Source organism: Eumetopias jubatus, unplaced genomic scaffold, assembly GCF_037043125.1.
Source record: "Eumetopias jubatus isolate StellerSeaLion01/CBP00866 unplaced genomic scaffold, mEumJub1_p1.0 scaffold_10, whole genome shotgun sequence".
NCBI classification, from domain to species: domain Eukaryota; kingdom Metazoa; phylum Chordata; class Mammalia; order Carnivora; family Otariidae; genus Eumetopias; species Eumetopias jubatus.
Window position 1 is genome coordinate 56506941 of NW_028274816.1, and position 15218 is coordinate 56522158.

The 15218-nt window shown below is 58.3% G+C and overlaps 1 protein-coding gene across 1 annotated transcript; it reads right to left on the reverse strand.

Moving 5' to 3' along the window:
- Nucleotides 1-6574: 6574 nt before the first annotated feature.
- On the reverse strand, nt 6575-12310 carry KPTN (kaptin, actin binding protein). Its single transcript, XM_028087826.2, has 12 exons — nt 12066-12310; nt 11638-11720; nt 11442-11526; nt 11294-11348; nt 10207-10282; nt 10039-10112; nt 9571-9680; nt 9422-9499; nt 8668-8743; nt 7814-7949; nt 7541-7723; nt 6575-6999 (listed from the first exon to the last, which is right to left on the reverse strand). Exons 1-12 carry the CDS (start codon nt 12286-12288, stop codon nt 6871-6873), a joined length of 1308 nt encoding a protein of 435 aa, XP_027943627.1. The 5' UTR covers nt 12289-12310; the 3' UTR covers nt 6575-6870.
- Between the last annotated feature and the right edge of the window lie 2908 nt (nt 12311-15218).

A 15218-nucleotide genomic window follows, 5' to 3' on the forward strand; every position in this document is an offset into this window, starting at 1 on the left:
GGGCTCCTGGGTGGCTCAGGTGGTTGGGCGTCTGCCTTCAGCTCAGGTCATGATCTCGGGGTCCTGGGATTGAGCCCCGTGTCAGGCTCTGTGGTCAGCGAGGAGTCTGCTTCTCCCTCTCCCTATGCCCTTCCCCCCCAGCTCATGCTCTCCCTCTCTCAAATAAATAAATGAAATCTTAAAAAAAAAAACAACAACACAAAAATGCAAGTCAGTTCACATCCTTCCTCTGCTCAGAACCCTCCACGGCTCCCGACTCAGTCTCAGCCAGAGTACCACAGCCCTCAGCCTGGATCATAAGGTCTCACATGATCTGCCCCCCTCGTTCCCTCTCTGGCTTCATCTCCCACCCCGTTCCCCTTGCTTGCTTGGCCCCAGCCACCACGAGGTTCCTCACATACTGGAGAAGTTCGTGCCTCAGGGCCTTTGCACCTGTTGTTGCCCCTTCCTGGGACACGCATCCCCCCAGATTCACCCTCTCTTCTCCAGTTCTCCACTCAGACATCACCTTCCTGAGCTCTCCGTTCAGAATGACGCCACCCCACTCTGGGGAGTCCCTAGCCAGTTCCTCGATGGAGAGGGCCAAGGCTCAGAGGTCTAAAACTCGTTCAAAGCCTCCAGCACCAACTCTGGCTCCATTTCTCTCCCCAAGAGTGGCCCGAACTCCCAGTTCCCCTGCCCCGCTCTTGCATTGCCTTGGTAACCCCGTAGCCTATAAAAAAAGGGGGGGACTGAGAGAAGGAGGGGCCCTCTGAGTCTGCACCTCCCTGATCACGGTCTTGCCTCAGTTCTGCCCATAACTTGCCTTTCTGTCTGAAAGTTCTTCTCTGAGTCTAACCCACAGCCTGCCCCCAAAACACACCCACGTACTCACGGGCAGGGAGCTGGCTTTTCTGGGGGAGGGAGGCAGAATGTTGGCAGAACTTCCCTGAGGAGTGTGTGTGTGTGTGTGTGTGCGCGCGCGCGCACACGCGCGTGCGGGAGTGCATGCGTGTGTGGGGGGGGCGGGGGGAGGGGGATTCTTAAAGGGCCACCGCACAATTAGCCCCCTCAGCAAGGCCCCTAATGGTACATCTAATTAGCAGCCCCCTAATTAGCAACAACTTAGGCATAATTACAAACCCACCAGGATCCAAAGCAAAGATTCATGCTCTCTTCTCCCTCCCTTCTCCCAGGCTTTCAGGAGTAACCAGGGCCACCTGGGAGTCAAGAATTCATCTCAAGCATCAAACTCCCTCTGTCATGGGAGGGCCATGGCCCGGAAATCGCCCCCTCAAGTCTAACCACCTGTCCCTCCTGCTGCAGTCCTTAAGGGAGGCCAGAGTCTGCCAATGGGTGTTCTCACGCCTGCCCTCCTTGCCCAGGGGCTGGGCAAAGCAGCCTGGCTCAATCTCTTTTCCTGCAAAACCTGGTTTTCTCTCACTGAGGCCTTAGGAGAGGAGGGGTCAGGGAGAGAAAGCGCTAGATAAATATTTGTGAAACGAAGGACCAAGAGCTCTGAGCCCTGTCGCTGGGGCCAGCTGGGCTTCCTCTGCTGGCCTTCTCCATCCACCAGCAGCCCTGAAACCTTAGCTGGGTTTAGAATCCAGGGGCAAAAGGATCAGGTTGAAGCCAGGGTAGGAGTCTGGAGGGCAGATGGTGGCATCTCTGCATCTCTCCCCACCCTCGTGGGCAGGGGACCAGCTGGGTCAGTGGTGAGCACCCCAGGTCCACCTCCCGCGCCCCCCAGGGGCTCGGAGACCTCCTTCCTAGAGTGGGACTGCAGGCATGGGGGGGGTCAAGTCTGGTATGCCAGGTGGGACCTCCTCCCTCCCTCACGTCCCTCACATTGGCGAGGGAGATGGTGGTTCCTGGTTGTGCTCTGGTGGGGGCAAGGGTTGCCCGCCACCCCTCGGAGGGATCCTGCGGTGGGGACACAGGCTTCTAAACACACCCACTTACTGCTCCAGGGGTGAGCCAGGCTCTCCCAGCACCACATCCCAGCCTGGGGGTCACACATAGGCTCAGTGCTCAGGGCTATGACACCCTGATGGGTAAACTGAGGTCCAGAGGGGAAAAGAGCATGGCCAGGTCAAGCAGCTTCAAATCAGGGGCAGAGGAGGATAGAAACTCGAGGCATAGGACTCCTAAGCTGGTGCTCTTCCGAATCCAGCGGGGCCCGTGGATACTTGAGGACCTCACCCCATCACAGCCTGGGCTACAGGCTAGGCCCACACCTCTCCCCTGGTCACTCACTCTCGCCCAGCTTCCCTGGGGCCCCCTTCCCCCAGGAAAGAAGAAGATGCATTGGCCAGGGACCTCCAGACTCAGAGGGGCCCTCTCGGAGCCCCCAAGGGATGGTGAAGGAGCTTTGGAGAGCCACTTCCATTGAGAGATAGGTCTGAGGCTGGTATGCCCCGAGAGGAATGGAGGTGAGGCTGCAGAAAGGACTGGCCTGACTCGCCCAGTACCTCGGTGCTGTGCCTGGAGTAGGAGAGGTGCTCAGTAACTGTCAAAGGAACGGACGAGTGAAGCAAGCAATGCACAAATGGCAAGAGGTATAGAAGTCAGACTGCAGGAAGGACCGGTCCAGTCCGTATGAAGAGGAATGGGGAGGCAAGATTGGAGGTCTTGCAGTCTCCATCACAAAGGGTATAGGGTAGACTGCAGAAAGGACTGGCTTCAGAATGCCAGGTACAAGGCAGGGGAGAGGAGAGGAGCTCTGTCCTGGGGGGTGGGGTGGGGAGGGACGGGGCACAAGCCAGCCGGGAGGATGGGCAGGAGCTCAGCTGAAGAAGGGAGAGGAGTTTGGGGGACTCCGTGCCTTCTGGGGGAGCCCACTCTGCGGAGGGGGGAGTCTTCTTTCTCCAGGTCTCCCCCTTGCCAGGGGCGGGGACAAACGTGTGTAGGAGGAGAGTTAACACGCTACCAGGGAAGAGAGAGACAGAGAAATAGAGACCACATACCTACAGACAGAGATGGAGAGCAGGGAGAGGGGCAGAGAAGAGAGAGGGAGACACCCACAGAGACAGAAACACAGGAGAGCAGAGACGGGAGAGAGAGACAGACAGACACACACACACACAGATGGTGAAAGAGGAAGGCAGGCAGAAAGAAACCAAGGACTTAGAGACAGAACCCCGAAAAGACACAGAACAGACCCACGCACAGAGGGAGCCAGAGGGGCAGAGGCGCGAGTGAGGGACTGAGGGACGGGCACAGCGAAAGGGACTCAAGAGAGGCAGCCAGACTCCGCAGGACAGGACCCCCGAGAGACGCAGGGACAGAAGGATGAGACCCAGACGCAGGAAGGCGGGGGCGGAGGGAGAGAAGGCGAAGGGGGGCTGCCCCAGACAGGCTGGGGTGTTCTCGCCCCCTCAGCGCCCAGGAGGCACCCCCTCCTCAGCCCGCCATGCTCCCTGGGACACAGGAGGGGCTGAGGATGTTGGCTGCTGGTGGCGCCCCCAACGCACGGGAGGGACGGAGTATCCCCACCCGGGATATGCAGCCCCCCAACCCCCATAGACGAGCTCAGGGAAAAGCGGCTCCTGGCTCCTCAAATGTCCCCCTCCACCCGCCTGGGACAACACCAACCTTCCTCCACGCCCCCCCCCCCCCAAACAGAGGGTCTCTTACCTGCAGCTGCCGCTTGGAGCAGGTCCCCCTAGCACTGGGCTGGCAGTGGTGGGTGACTCCGCCCGACAGAGAGAGAAAGAGAGAGAGAGAGAGAGAGAGAAGCTGGAGACTGAGAGGGAGAGCCAGGGAGGAGGGGAGGGAGAGGGGGGAGGGACACGGGGGAGGGGGAGTCGGGAGAGAGGGAGGAGGAGGGACGGGGGAGAGTGCTGGGAGGGAGGAGGAGGAGCCAGAGACAGAGGGGAGGAGGAGGCGGGGGAGGCCTGGGGAGGGGCCTGGAGAGAGGAGGTTGGGGGGAGCCCAAGCCTCCCACCCACCCTTCAGGTTCAGCACCACAGACAAGGGACAGAGGCGAAGGGTGCTTTTGTGTGTGTGTGTGTGTGTTTTGGGGGGGGCTTGGGGGTCATTCAGAGGCATCCTTCCCCCTCCCCAACACACACACACTCTGATCCATACAAGGGCCAGAAAGGCACGAACAGCTACAAATAGTTACAGGCTCACAGAACCAGGGGGAGGGCAAAAATGTTTAACCAGTCAGATCCAAATTCACACGCTGTGCCTGCAGACACAACCTCGCCAAGCCAGCCAGAAACAACCACAAAGGCACCCATTAATAATAGTAACAACAGTTGCCATTCATACCGCCCTTACCACCTGCCAGGCGATGTTATATTTTTTTGGTAAGTGACTGACAGGTGTTGACACAACTAGCCCTTCTAATAATCCTGTGAGATAATGCTATTAGTCTCATTTTACAGATGGGGAAATCGAGGCACAGAGTGGTCAAGTGGGACTTCGGGCTCCACAGCCTTAACCACTCCACTGCGTGCTGTTCCAGATGGAGGAGCAAGTGGGAAGTTAGGCAGCGAACCCGCAAACGGCCAGGCGAGGGCCCCAGCCCTTAAGTGGACACACACGTGCACATACAAGCCCGTGAGCACACGCTTCACAGACTCACACCATTGCTGACGAAACTCACCTAATCCCACGCCGGGGTCCCACTCCCACCCAGGACGGCAGGTGATGCAGCTCTCCGCCTCGGCAGGCGGGCAGCAGGAGGGAGGAGACCCCGCCCACGCCAACAGTCTGTGCCCATGGCCAGTCCAGGCTGGACACCCTTGGGCGGGCTGCCAGGAAGAGGGAGGCGATTCAGCTCCCTGCAATTTGCCATGCTTGGGCCCGGGATTCTAGGAGCTGGCAAGGGTGGCCAAGGATTGGTGGTCTCCTGCCTCCTAAAAACCCACCAGGTGGCTTGGTCTTCACGGTCAGTGTGGGTGGTCAGACTGTTGGGTGGACTTCCTTGGTAGGAGGTAGACTGGATGGCCAGAATGATTGTGGTGTCTACCCCTCTGCGCTGGGAAGCAGGAGTCCCGCCCAAACCCTCCCCCAGGGAGGAAAAAGCCTACCCTCCCCACCAGCCCGGATCCTGCTCAGGAATTAGTCCCCAACCCACTGCCCCGATGCTGTTCCTGGCCTGCGGTGGGGGAGGGCGAGAGTTCTCCCCGGTCCTGCCCTCCACTGGTCCCGGAGATACAGACCTCTGCTTCCTTCTCCCTTGCCCTAGCCGGGGCTGCCAGAGGGAGCAAATCCTACAGCCAGCCCAGCCTTGGGCCAGGGAAACCAGCCCTGTCTCAAACTCCCTGGTCACTGGATCCCCCGGGCTTTCCAATCAGGTCTAACCTTTCCAGCATGGCACACCCTGGGTCTCTCCCTCCTGGGCCTCAACTCGGTATGCCCCACTGGGATCTAAACTCAGTTGCTTTCTGTTGGGGTCTAACCTTGGCCCTCAGCACAAGGTCTAACCAGAGTAATTTCTGTTGGGGGTCCAACCTCACCATTATTCACATGGTGGGGGGCTAGCTTCAAACCCTCTGTGGCAATTTGACCATAGCTTCCCACGGCAGTCCTTCCCACCTGTATCCTTTCCTTTGAGGTTTCTGTATTTTTCCCACTGGGGTCTAACCTCAGATCCAGAGCGCCCCACTGGGGTCTAACCTCAGATCCAGGGCGCCCCACTGGGGTCTAACCTCAGATCCAGGGCGCCCCACTGGGGTCTAACCTCAGATCCAGGGCGCCCCACTGGGGTCTAACCTCAGATCCAGGGCGCCCCACTGGGGTCTAACCTCAGATCCAGGGCGCCCCACTGGGGTCTAACCTCAGATCCAGGGCGCCCCACTGGGGTCTAACCTCAGATCCAGGGCGCCCCACTGGGGTCTAACCTCAGATCCAGGGCGCCCCACTGGGGTCTAACCTCAGATCCAGGGCGCCCCACTGGGGTCTAACCTCAGATCCAGGGCGCCCCACTGGGGTCTAACCTCAGATCCAGGGCGCCCCACTGGGGTCTAACCTCAGATCCAGGGCGCCCCACTGGGGTCTAACCTCAGATCCAGGGCGCCCCACTGGGGTCTAACCTCAGATCCAGGGCGCCCCACTGGGGTCTAACCTCAGATCCAGGGCGCCCCACTGGGGTCTAACCTCAGATCCAGGGCGCCCCACTGGGGTCTAACCTCAGATCCAGGGCGCCCCACTGGGGTCTAACCTCAGATCCAGGGCGCCCCACTGGGGTCTAACCTCAGATCCAGGGTGCCACACTGGGGTCTAACCTCAGATCCAGGGCGCTCCACTGGGATCTAACCTCAGATCCAGAGCGCCCCACTGGGGTCTAACCTCAGATCCAGGGCGCTCCACTGGGGTCTAACCTCAGTCCTTTTCCTTAGCTTCTACAATCTCTTCCACGTTGGTTTCACTTCAGCCTTTATGGCAGGGCCTCATTTCTATTCTCTGAGGTCTACACTATGATCTCACCTCAGTCCCGCTTCTAGGTCTAACCTTGGATTTTCTCTCCTCATATGCCCCTCTCTCCTATTCTTCTGGGCGATTCCAGCACCCAACACTGAGCCTGGCACACAGCAGGTGCACACACTTGCCAGAATGAAAGAATGAAGACAAGTCAAAGTCCGCTTCCTCTGGACATATAATCATTGGCTGACCAATTCTCACTGGGGGCAAAAGGGGGGGGGAGTCAGGTGAGATCATCCCATTTTCAAACGGGGACACTGAGGTACGAGACAGGGGTGCATCAGCCAGGGTTGCAGGGCACAATGGGGCAGAGCCTGAGCAAGAACTCCCAGCTCCACCATCCTGGGGGGCCTGGGGAGACCATCCCCTCCTTCAGGAGGCTTCCCCACCATGAATGGCTAGGGGCGATTTACTCCAGCGAACTGCCCCTGGCTCCGGGGCAGGCAGTGGGGTGGGAGCTCAGGAGGCCGAGGTCTCAGTGGGCCCCAGACCAGCCCTGTCCCCAAGCCTCTGCGACTGATGTCTCCTCTGCTGTACTTGATGCCGAAGCCGGGTCAGGACCAGCTCCGATGCCTGGACCAGGCTGTGCTGTGGGAAACAAGAGCAGGCCCAGCTGAGACAGGGCAGGAGGGGCGCAGGTTAGACCACGCGGGAGCTCGGTTGTGGCGGGAGGTTGGAGAGCAGAGCAGCATGTGGGGTGGGAATGGGTCTCTGTGATGGGGTGAAGGTTAGACCCAGGAGGACGGCCTTCGTTGAATTTCCAGTGGGAGGAACAGAGCCTAGACCCAAATGTACGGGTGTGAGATTAGAACTCAGAAGGGACAGGGAAGGACTGAAACATGGCAGAGACACTACCCTGTACGGGAGGGAGGCTGAGGTTAGACCACCGAGGGGCGAGGCACGGGTGGGGGGGAGACAAAGGTGAGACCTTGACAACAAAGGATAGGCTAATAATAATAAGGCAGAGGAGGGGGGCGCCTCGGTGGCGCCTGAACGCACGTCCTAGTGGGGCTTCTCCCTGTCCCCTTCCGTGTTTCTGGGGAGAGCGTGCCCTCGACAGAACAGGTGTGCCAAAGCCTCCGGCTCAGGCTCTGCTTCGAGGGGAACCGGACCCGGGAAGCCCAGCTACCTGCAGGATGTGCACGCCCTTCAGGGAGACCACGGCGAGCTCCTGCAGCCCGTCCCCGGTCAGGTCCACGTGCGCCATGGCTAGCAGCGGGCTGGAGAAGCCTCGCTGCCACAGCAGGCGGAATCCGCGCTCGGCCTCGGGGAGCCCGGACTCTGGGCCGAAGTACTTGTAACAGAGCAGCTCCTGCGGGGGCGGGGTGGGGGCGAGGGTCACATGGGGATGTGGGGCAGTGGGAGGGGACAGGCGGCAGTGGTCCCATTCCCCAGGTCCTACCTGCCCGTAGGTGGCCACCAGGACTTCGGGCCGCCCATCCAGGTCCACATCGGTGACCAGGCCACAGAGAACGCTGTCAAACTGGTCACTGCCGGGCAGGAGAAGCTGGTCCTCGAGGCCCCGGCTCAGCAGGTCCCTGAGGGTCCCCGAACGCGGTGGGGAGACCGAGGTCATACCACAGTGCCCGCCACCCTAGGCGGCAGGCCTGGTCTGGGCGCCCACGCTGCTCGCCTTCCCAGGTCTGGGCCACGCTGTTCCTCCTGACGCCCGGACCCCCTCGTCTCCAACCTGGAGGTCTCCACGTCCACCAAGGGGAACCCGAACTGCTCACTCCCAGACTGGCGACCCACTGTTCTCCAACAGGGACACCCACGCTGTCCCCTGGAGGCGGGACCATCTCACTCCCACATGGAGGCCCCACTTTGCCTCTTCTGCCTCCAGTCTGGATGCGCACACAGCCTCCGTGGGGCCGGGGCGGGGTGGGGGGCTCGGCCCCAGCTTGGACACCTGCGCTGCCCATCAGGGGAGCCACATCTGGCTTGCTCTGGCTCCCGAGAGCAAACTGGGATGTTTTCAGAAATTTTGCCAGCTGGCTGGCATCATGTTGGTGGCTCGAAATCTACCGCGGCGGGAGGAGGTACACTCCAGAAATCGGCCACACGCCGAGCCAGGTGGTAAGCATTTGCCAACTCGCTTGTCCGGGGGGAGTGGGCATCTCGGTTCCCACCCCAAGGCATCTCGGCGGCCCCGACAAGTTCCAGACATTCACGCTCCCCTCCCTGGGGCACGACCGCCTTGACCTGCCCAGCCCTGAACGACCTCCCCCAAGGGGACTTCCTGCTGAGGACCCTCACCGATACACCACTGCAGGTTCCAACATGCTGGCTACAAGCACACCGTACTCTTCCCGCTGTGGCCGGTCCCCGGTGTCTGGAGAAGGGGCACGAGGGGGCAGGGCCTGAGGGGACAGGCTCCAGGCTCCTCCTCCCGCCCCCGTTCCATGACAGGACGAAGACCCGAAGCTGTGCCAGGGAGGGATGCTTCGAGGTTAGACCACAAGAGAATGAGGAGTGAGGGGAGACGCCGGGAGGAGGAGCAGGTGTGAGGCCAGACTGGGAGGGAGAGGAGTGAAGACCAAGCCGAGGGGCAGAAGGCAGCCTGCAGAGGTCAGGCGAAGGGAACCCACCAGGGAAGGCCAGGGCACAGCAAGAGGAACAGAGCAACACGTGGGGGAAGAGGGGAGCCCGCGTAGGAGTAGGAGGGCGCATGGAGTTCCTGGGGCAGGGGGTGGGGGTGGGGGACCTCAGGGTTAGATCGCAGCAAGAGACAGAGTGAAGAGGCCAGAGGGGGGATGAGAGGAAGTCACAGTGCGCCGGCTGACGGTCAGACCACCAAGGGAAAGACAGAAGTCCAACTTGAGAGAGGGTCTAAGGTTAGACCACTGGGGCAAGTCGCTGAAGTGAAATCTGAGAGCACAGAGGGGAGGGAGGGGGCCCGGGAGGGATGGGGGGGTGCCGGGGGGTTGGACAATTTGGGAGAGGGGCATGAATGTGGGTGTGGGGAGCCGAGCCCGCAGAAGTCACCCCCCACCCCAGGCCCGGAGCTCACCCTCGGGGGCCGAGAGGCTGAACACGATCACTCGGGAGATGGGGCCATCCTGCAGGATCGTCCATGTCTGCAGGACCTCTGTGGGGAGGGGGAGGACTCAGGGCCCTGCCCCCAGCCCCTGGCTCCCAGCCCCCAACCTGGGACCTCACCTTGGCTTCGCTGGTCCACGTGGGCAACTCGGACATAACCACTCTGACAGCCGAGGGCGGAGAGTCGCCGGGACGTGCCGGGGAGGTTGTGGACGTCAAGCCAGAGGACGCTGGTGGGCGGGTGGGTGGACAGCGGGGCTGAGGGTGTCACCAGGTACTGGTCCCATGTTCTGCCTCCCCAGGAGCATCCACCCGCTTCCCGTAGCCCTGGGAACCCGCTGGGGAGTCTGATTTCTCTGAGGTTCTCTGATTTCCCTGAGCCTGTTTCGTGTTTTCTCTGTCATCACCACTGTTGACCAGCTTCTCCAAAGTCACATCCGTGGCCCGAGCTTGCTGAACTCCCCTCCCCTGCCCATTTTCTCTAAGGTCATCTCCATCCTCGCTGTTCCTGAGGGTTTTCCCACCACCTGATTTCTCTGAGGCCGCCTGCTCTAGTCCCCAAGGGTCTCTTTCCAGGTACTCTCTTACCTACTGGTCAGGTTCGTGAGCTCTGGGAAGAGGTTTTCCACGGGCTGTTCTTCAAACTGATGCAGCCCCTCGTTCTGGGGGAACCAAGACCGAGGCCAGCCTCACACCCAGCACCAGCCCATGGCGACCGGGGCAGGGCCCTGCCCACCGTGCCTCCCTCTGCCTCACCTCCTTGTACAGGTGAATGGCCGGGTCATTCCCACTCAGGAGAAACACTGTCTCCAGTTGATTCCCGACCTGGACCCTGAAAGCAGAGAAATCTAGAGCCCCAGTGTGGCAGAGTCCATGTGTAGAACTGTCCAACCTCAGAATCGCAGAAACCTTCTGTTTCTAGAGCCCTCACCTGCTAGAATCCTCATTCTGGGTGTGGATTCAGGCACGGAACATGGGGCTCTAGTGTTCTAGAAGGGGACCTCTTTAATCTAGAACTGCAGTATTCCAGAAGTTCTGCTTTCCATCTCCTTTGAAATACTTGAACTTCTAGAAATTGCCACCATGGATATTCGGACTCATAAAATAGCAGAACATCCAAATCCTAGAATCCAGAACATCAACTTCTAGAATTCTCACCTGCTAGACCAGAGGCTGGCAAACTATGACCTACAGACCAAATCCAACTTACCCCCTGTTGCTATAAATAAAGTTTTACTGAAACACAGCTACACCAATTATTTACATAGTGTCAATGGCCGTCTTCTTGCTACAGCGGCAGACGAGTAGTTTTAACAAAAAAACTTGGCCAATCACTGTGCTAGACCACTGGTGTTCTAGAATGGAACTCAAGAGCTCTAGAGTGGAATTTTCATACTTTGGGATTCTAGATGGTCTGTATTCTGTCTCCTTGAAATATGAGAATACGAAATAGGAGAATGACTTTATCACTACAGAATCTCAGAACTACCAAACTGCAGAATTTTTAAATCTTGGAATCTCAGAGCTTACGACTCAAGAAAACTTAGCATCTCTGGATCTTGCAGGATCCAAATCTAGAACATCAGAACCTGAGAGTTCTAGATGTCTAGAACACAGATGCTCAATCAGCTCTCAGATTATCTAGTTCAGGGCCGAGGCTGGTCCACAGCCACTTTAAAAGCACAATGCTCTATAAAACAAAACTAGAGTCTGACTGTCTATGCGCAGGTTTGCTGCCTCGTTTGCTAGAGCTTCCCCACTATGCGCGCGCGCGCGCGCACACACACACACACACACACACACACACACACACTCTACGGTATTACACCTGCAGCTTACATACTCTGCATGGCACAGCTGGAAAGGTGTGAACTGAAGCTCCAGGTTCAGGCAGCTCTCTGTAAGGGGAGCACACGCAGATGGGCACCGGGGACCTGACAGGTGCCCCCTCCCATCTTCCCCATCCCTCCTTCCCTCGAGGCCACACTTACGGGCTATGGAGTCAAGGTTGTACTCAGAGCCAGGCTCATAGTCGCAGTAAATGTTCAGGAAGGGGCTGCCCTTGTCCCCTGAATCCTGGGGTAGGAAACTGGCCTCAGGGGAGAGTAGGGGCAGTGAGAGGGATTTGGGTCAGGCGCATGGGATCGTGAGGAGGAGGGAATGGGTAGGTGGAGTGGGCCTGGATACCTTGATGAACGTGATCCCCACCACCAGGCCCCGCTTTGGGGGTGACTTGTTGAAGGTGTCGATGGAGACAATCTCTGCGTCCACTGGGAGGGGACAAAGTTCACGTCAGGCACTCTCCCGACCCTATATCCCCAATCACAGTGACCCCTGAACTCTAGGACTCGCTAATCTCTGACCATGGCAATTGCCATCATCTCTGGGTCCATGTGAATCCCGATCATCACAACCGTGGTAGAAGGGATCCTAATCTCTGGGTCTGAGGAATCCTGGACCCTAGCCACTGACACCGATGCCTCCTCATCAGCCTTGATCCCTTTCAGTCACCCTGATCCCGTTCTCTCATCACGGTTACCCAGCTCAGAGCTTCAGAAGCCTTCTCAACACCAAGTTCGAGGAACAACCCCCCCCAACCCCATGGCGCCACGCACCGGGAATGTAGTTGAACTGCAGTTCCTTGGCCACGGGCCGGATTTTCTGTCGGAGGTCTTGGTAGCGGAAGCCCAGCACCTTGCCTTTAAGGGTGGCGGCCAGCAGCTCCCCGCGCCCGCCCGCGCCGCCCGCCAGCCCGTACACATTGCTCTGCGACGAGAAGCGCGTGAAGCTATCCTCGCGCAGCGGGCAAGGCCCTGCGGCCACGGCCGCCTCGCCCATCACGCCCCTCAACCACTCACCCCCTGCCGCGCCCGCCGCCCGCCCTGCCCCACCCCACCCCAACCACCGCACCCGAAGCGACCTGAACCGCCGGGTGTCCGCACGTCGCGCCGACTGATGACGTCAAGAAGCTGCCGTCGCTGCCCTTTATCAAGATGGCCGCCCGCCGGGCCGCCGGGGCTTCCAAATAAGACTGCCCCATCGCGCGTGCGCGCTGCTCGCCGCTCCTTTTCGGAGTCAAGGAGGGGGCTGCCACTGCCAGAATTGGGGAGGTGGTGGGCCTCGCTGTGGGCTGTGTGGAAGGTAGAATAATAATCCTGAAACTCAGTATAGTCCTTACGTGCCGGGAACTGTTCTAAGCGCTTTCCCTCTATTCATTTCAAACTCACAAGCAGGCTGAGGTAGGTACTAGGTTTTACGAAGGAATCGAGGCACAGGAGGTAATTTGTCTGTGATCGCACAGCTAGTAAGCAATAGTGGAATCCATACGAGATAGTTCCATAGTCTGTTATTTTAATCACGTTACCTTTAAAGTGGTGAAATGCATTCATACCCAAGGAAAAAGGATCTGGCTGTCGGTCCTGGCAACGAACCACCTCCTTCACTGAATACCTACTTCGTACCAGTGATGTTGGCCCCGATTATCTCTGAATCCTGACGGCCACCCAGCTGTTGTTACCCTGCTTTCCTTTACTCAGCATTTATTGAGCACTTACCGTGTGCCAGGTCATCCTTTACACATCAATCTTGACGAACCCTTCCAACTCTGCAAAGGAGTTTATTGTCCCAATTTTTAGAGGATGAAATTGTGGCTCATATGATACGACTGGAAAGTGGGGGAGGCTCTGGGGTCTTCAGGGGTTCATATGTTTTTTGTTGTTGTTGTTGGACCTAGAAAGGCATCAGGTGTTTGAGGGACTGTGTATCCACCTGTACCTCATTTCCAGAAGATAAGAGTTGGCCAACTGTCTGGCCATGTTGAGCTAATCTTCTGTCTGTCTGTCTCTCTCTCTCTCACACACACACACACACTGCAGGAAGTACGAGTGTACGCGCGGGTGCACACACACGTAAACAAGGACTGCAGGATCCGTGAAGGTAGTGACTGGATCTCCCTTGGTCACAGTTGGATCCCCAGCTCCTGGACCACCAGGCCTGACACAAAGCAAGCATTCAGTAAATGTGTTAGAAATCCACAGACTCCAGGGCGCCTGGGTGGCTCAGTTGGTTAAGTGACTGCCTTCAGCTCAGGTCATGATCCTGGAGTCCCGGGATCGAGTCCCACATCAGGCTCCCTGCTCAGCAGGGAGTCTGCTTCTCCCTCTGACCCTTCCCCCTCTCATGCTTTCTGTCTCATTCTTTCTCTCTCAAATAAATAAAATCTTAAAAAAAAAAAAAGAGAGAGAGAGAAAGAAATCCACAGACTCCATGCCAGCCCCTTTGCCAAGCACCAGGGACATTGTTACATAAGACATAAGGGGAAAGTTCTCAAAGGCACATGGGATCTGGAGGGTGGTTAAGGGGAGTTTGTGTCCATTCCCGACTTCGGGATTTGGTGGCCAAATCCTCCTGGAGGGCAGGGTCTAGCTATGTGGTTTCATTCTGTATTCCCAGGGCCTAGACCAGGCATGGTATACAGTTGGTGCTTAGTGGATACTCGCTGAGTCAATCAAATGTGGGGTCTAATTCTGCTTCTGAAGAATGTTTTCTTCAGGCTGCTTCTCCCTCACGTGGTAACCTCTAAGCTACATTCACTTAACATCTGTCAAATGAATAAATGAAGTTATAGGTTGGGAAGGAAAGAATCGTTCTGCTCAGTGATTTCCACCCCTTGCGACACATGTGACTCAGCTGTGGAATTTTCGGGAAAAAACCAAAACCAGAACCTCCCAAAAGAGGGGGGGGAGCTTCACCCAAATCACAATTTATCACGTTTTGACCCAAGCTTGTGTACTTTAAGTGATTTTAAGCCCAGCCAGGGTTGAGACTCACTATTGAGGTCACGGGTGGCAGAAACAGATGGTGGCGCTCCTTAGTCTTCAGCCGGTGCCTGTGGCAGACATCAGTAATTGATCTCCGGTCTCAGGAGTCCTGACTGAGCCCTAGGCAGCCATCATCCACCAACCCATCTGAGCTGTGGGAGGAGCTCAAGGGGCCAGGAGCAGGGCACGGTGCTGCAGTCCACTCTCTCTCGACACGGTGAACCTGAACCTCTCTGGGACTTCTTCCAGGCTCTAGCCTGGAGTACCTCTTCGAGGAGCCTGACTTGGGTCTCCCAGGCGGCCCCTCCTCTCATCCTGCCCCCCGTTCACTTTGACACCCCATCCAGTGGTGACTCTGAGCCTCCTCCAGCTCCGTCCCCTCCCAGCCCACGCGTGTTGGACTGCTCACCTCCACGCGGGCCTCCGCTGTGGCACGTGGCGGAGGCAGGTGGTTCTTGCCCACCTTTCCCAGGCAGAGGGCTCCTGTCCGTCCCCCCTTCCATTCGCCATACCCGCTTGCTCTTCGTGCCCTGCCCACCTAAGTCGCGTCCCCCCTCATCCTGGGCGCCTGGAACAAGTACCACTGGGGCTTCCAACACTCCTTCCACGAGGGGCCTCTTCCACGCTCCTTTCTGCCACTGTCCGTACCCTCCCTTCTCCAGGCAGCTGAGGGCTGGTACTGCCACCCACCGTCCCAGCGGAGGAAACTGAGGCCCGCAGAACCCAGAGGCCATAGGATCAAGCCAGGCGCTCCCAGACTCCCGAGCTCACCCATCCCCGGGCCTCCCCCAGGACCTCTGACCCCAGCCCCATCTTCAGTTATGCTCGCCCTCTTCTTTCCCACCAAGTGTGCCCAGAGCCCAAGGCAGGGACCAGGAGGGGCAGGAAGACAGGACACCAGCCCTGAAGGGAGAAGGGGGCAGCAGAGGTGAGGAGGAAGAAGAGAGA

Excerpts from the sequence above, each read along its gene's own strand:
- KPTN (XM_028087826.2), bottom strand. The coding sequence starts at position 12,288 with ATGGGCGAGGCGGCCGTGGCCGCAGGGCCTTGCCCGCTGCGCGAGGAT. Across the intron at positions 8,744-9,421 it reads CAGCCTCTCGGCCCCCGAGG|ACACCGGGGACCGGCCACAG; the intron begins GTGAGCTCCGGG and ends CCCCTTCTCCAG. Across the intron at positions 7,724-7,813 it reads TGGTGGCCACCTACGGGCAG|GAGCTGCTCTGTTACAAGTA; the intron begins GTAGGACCTGGG and ends CCGCCCCCGCAG.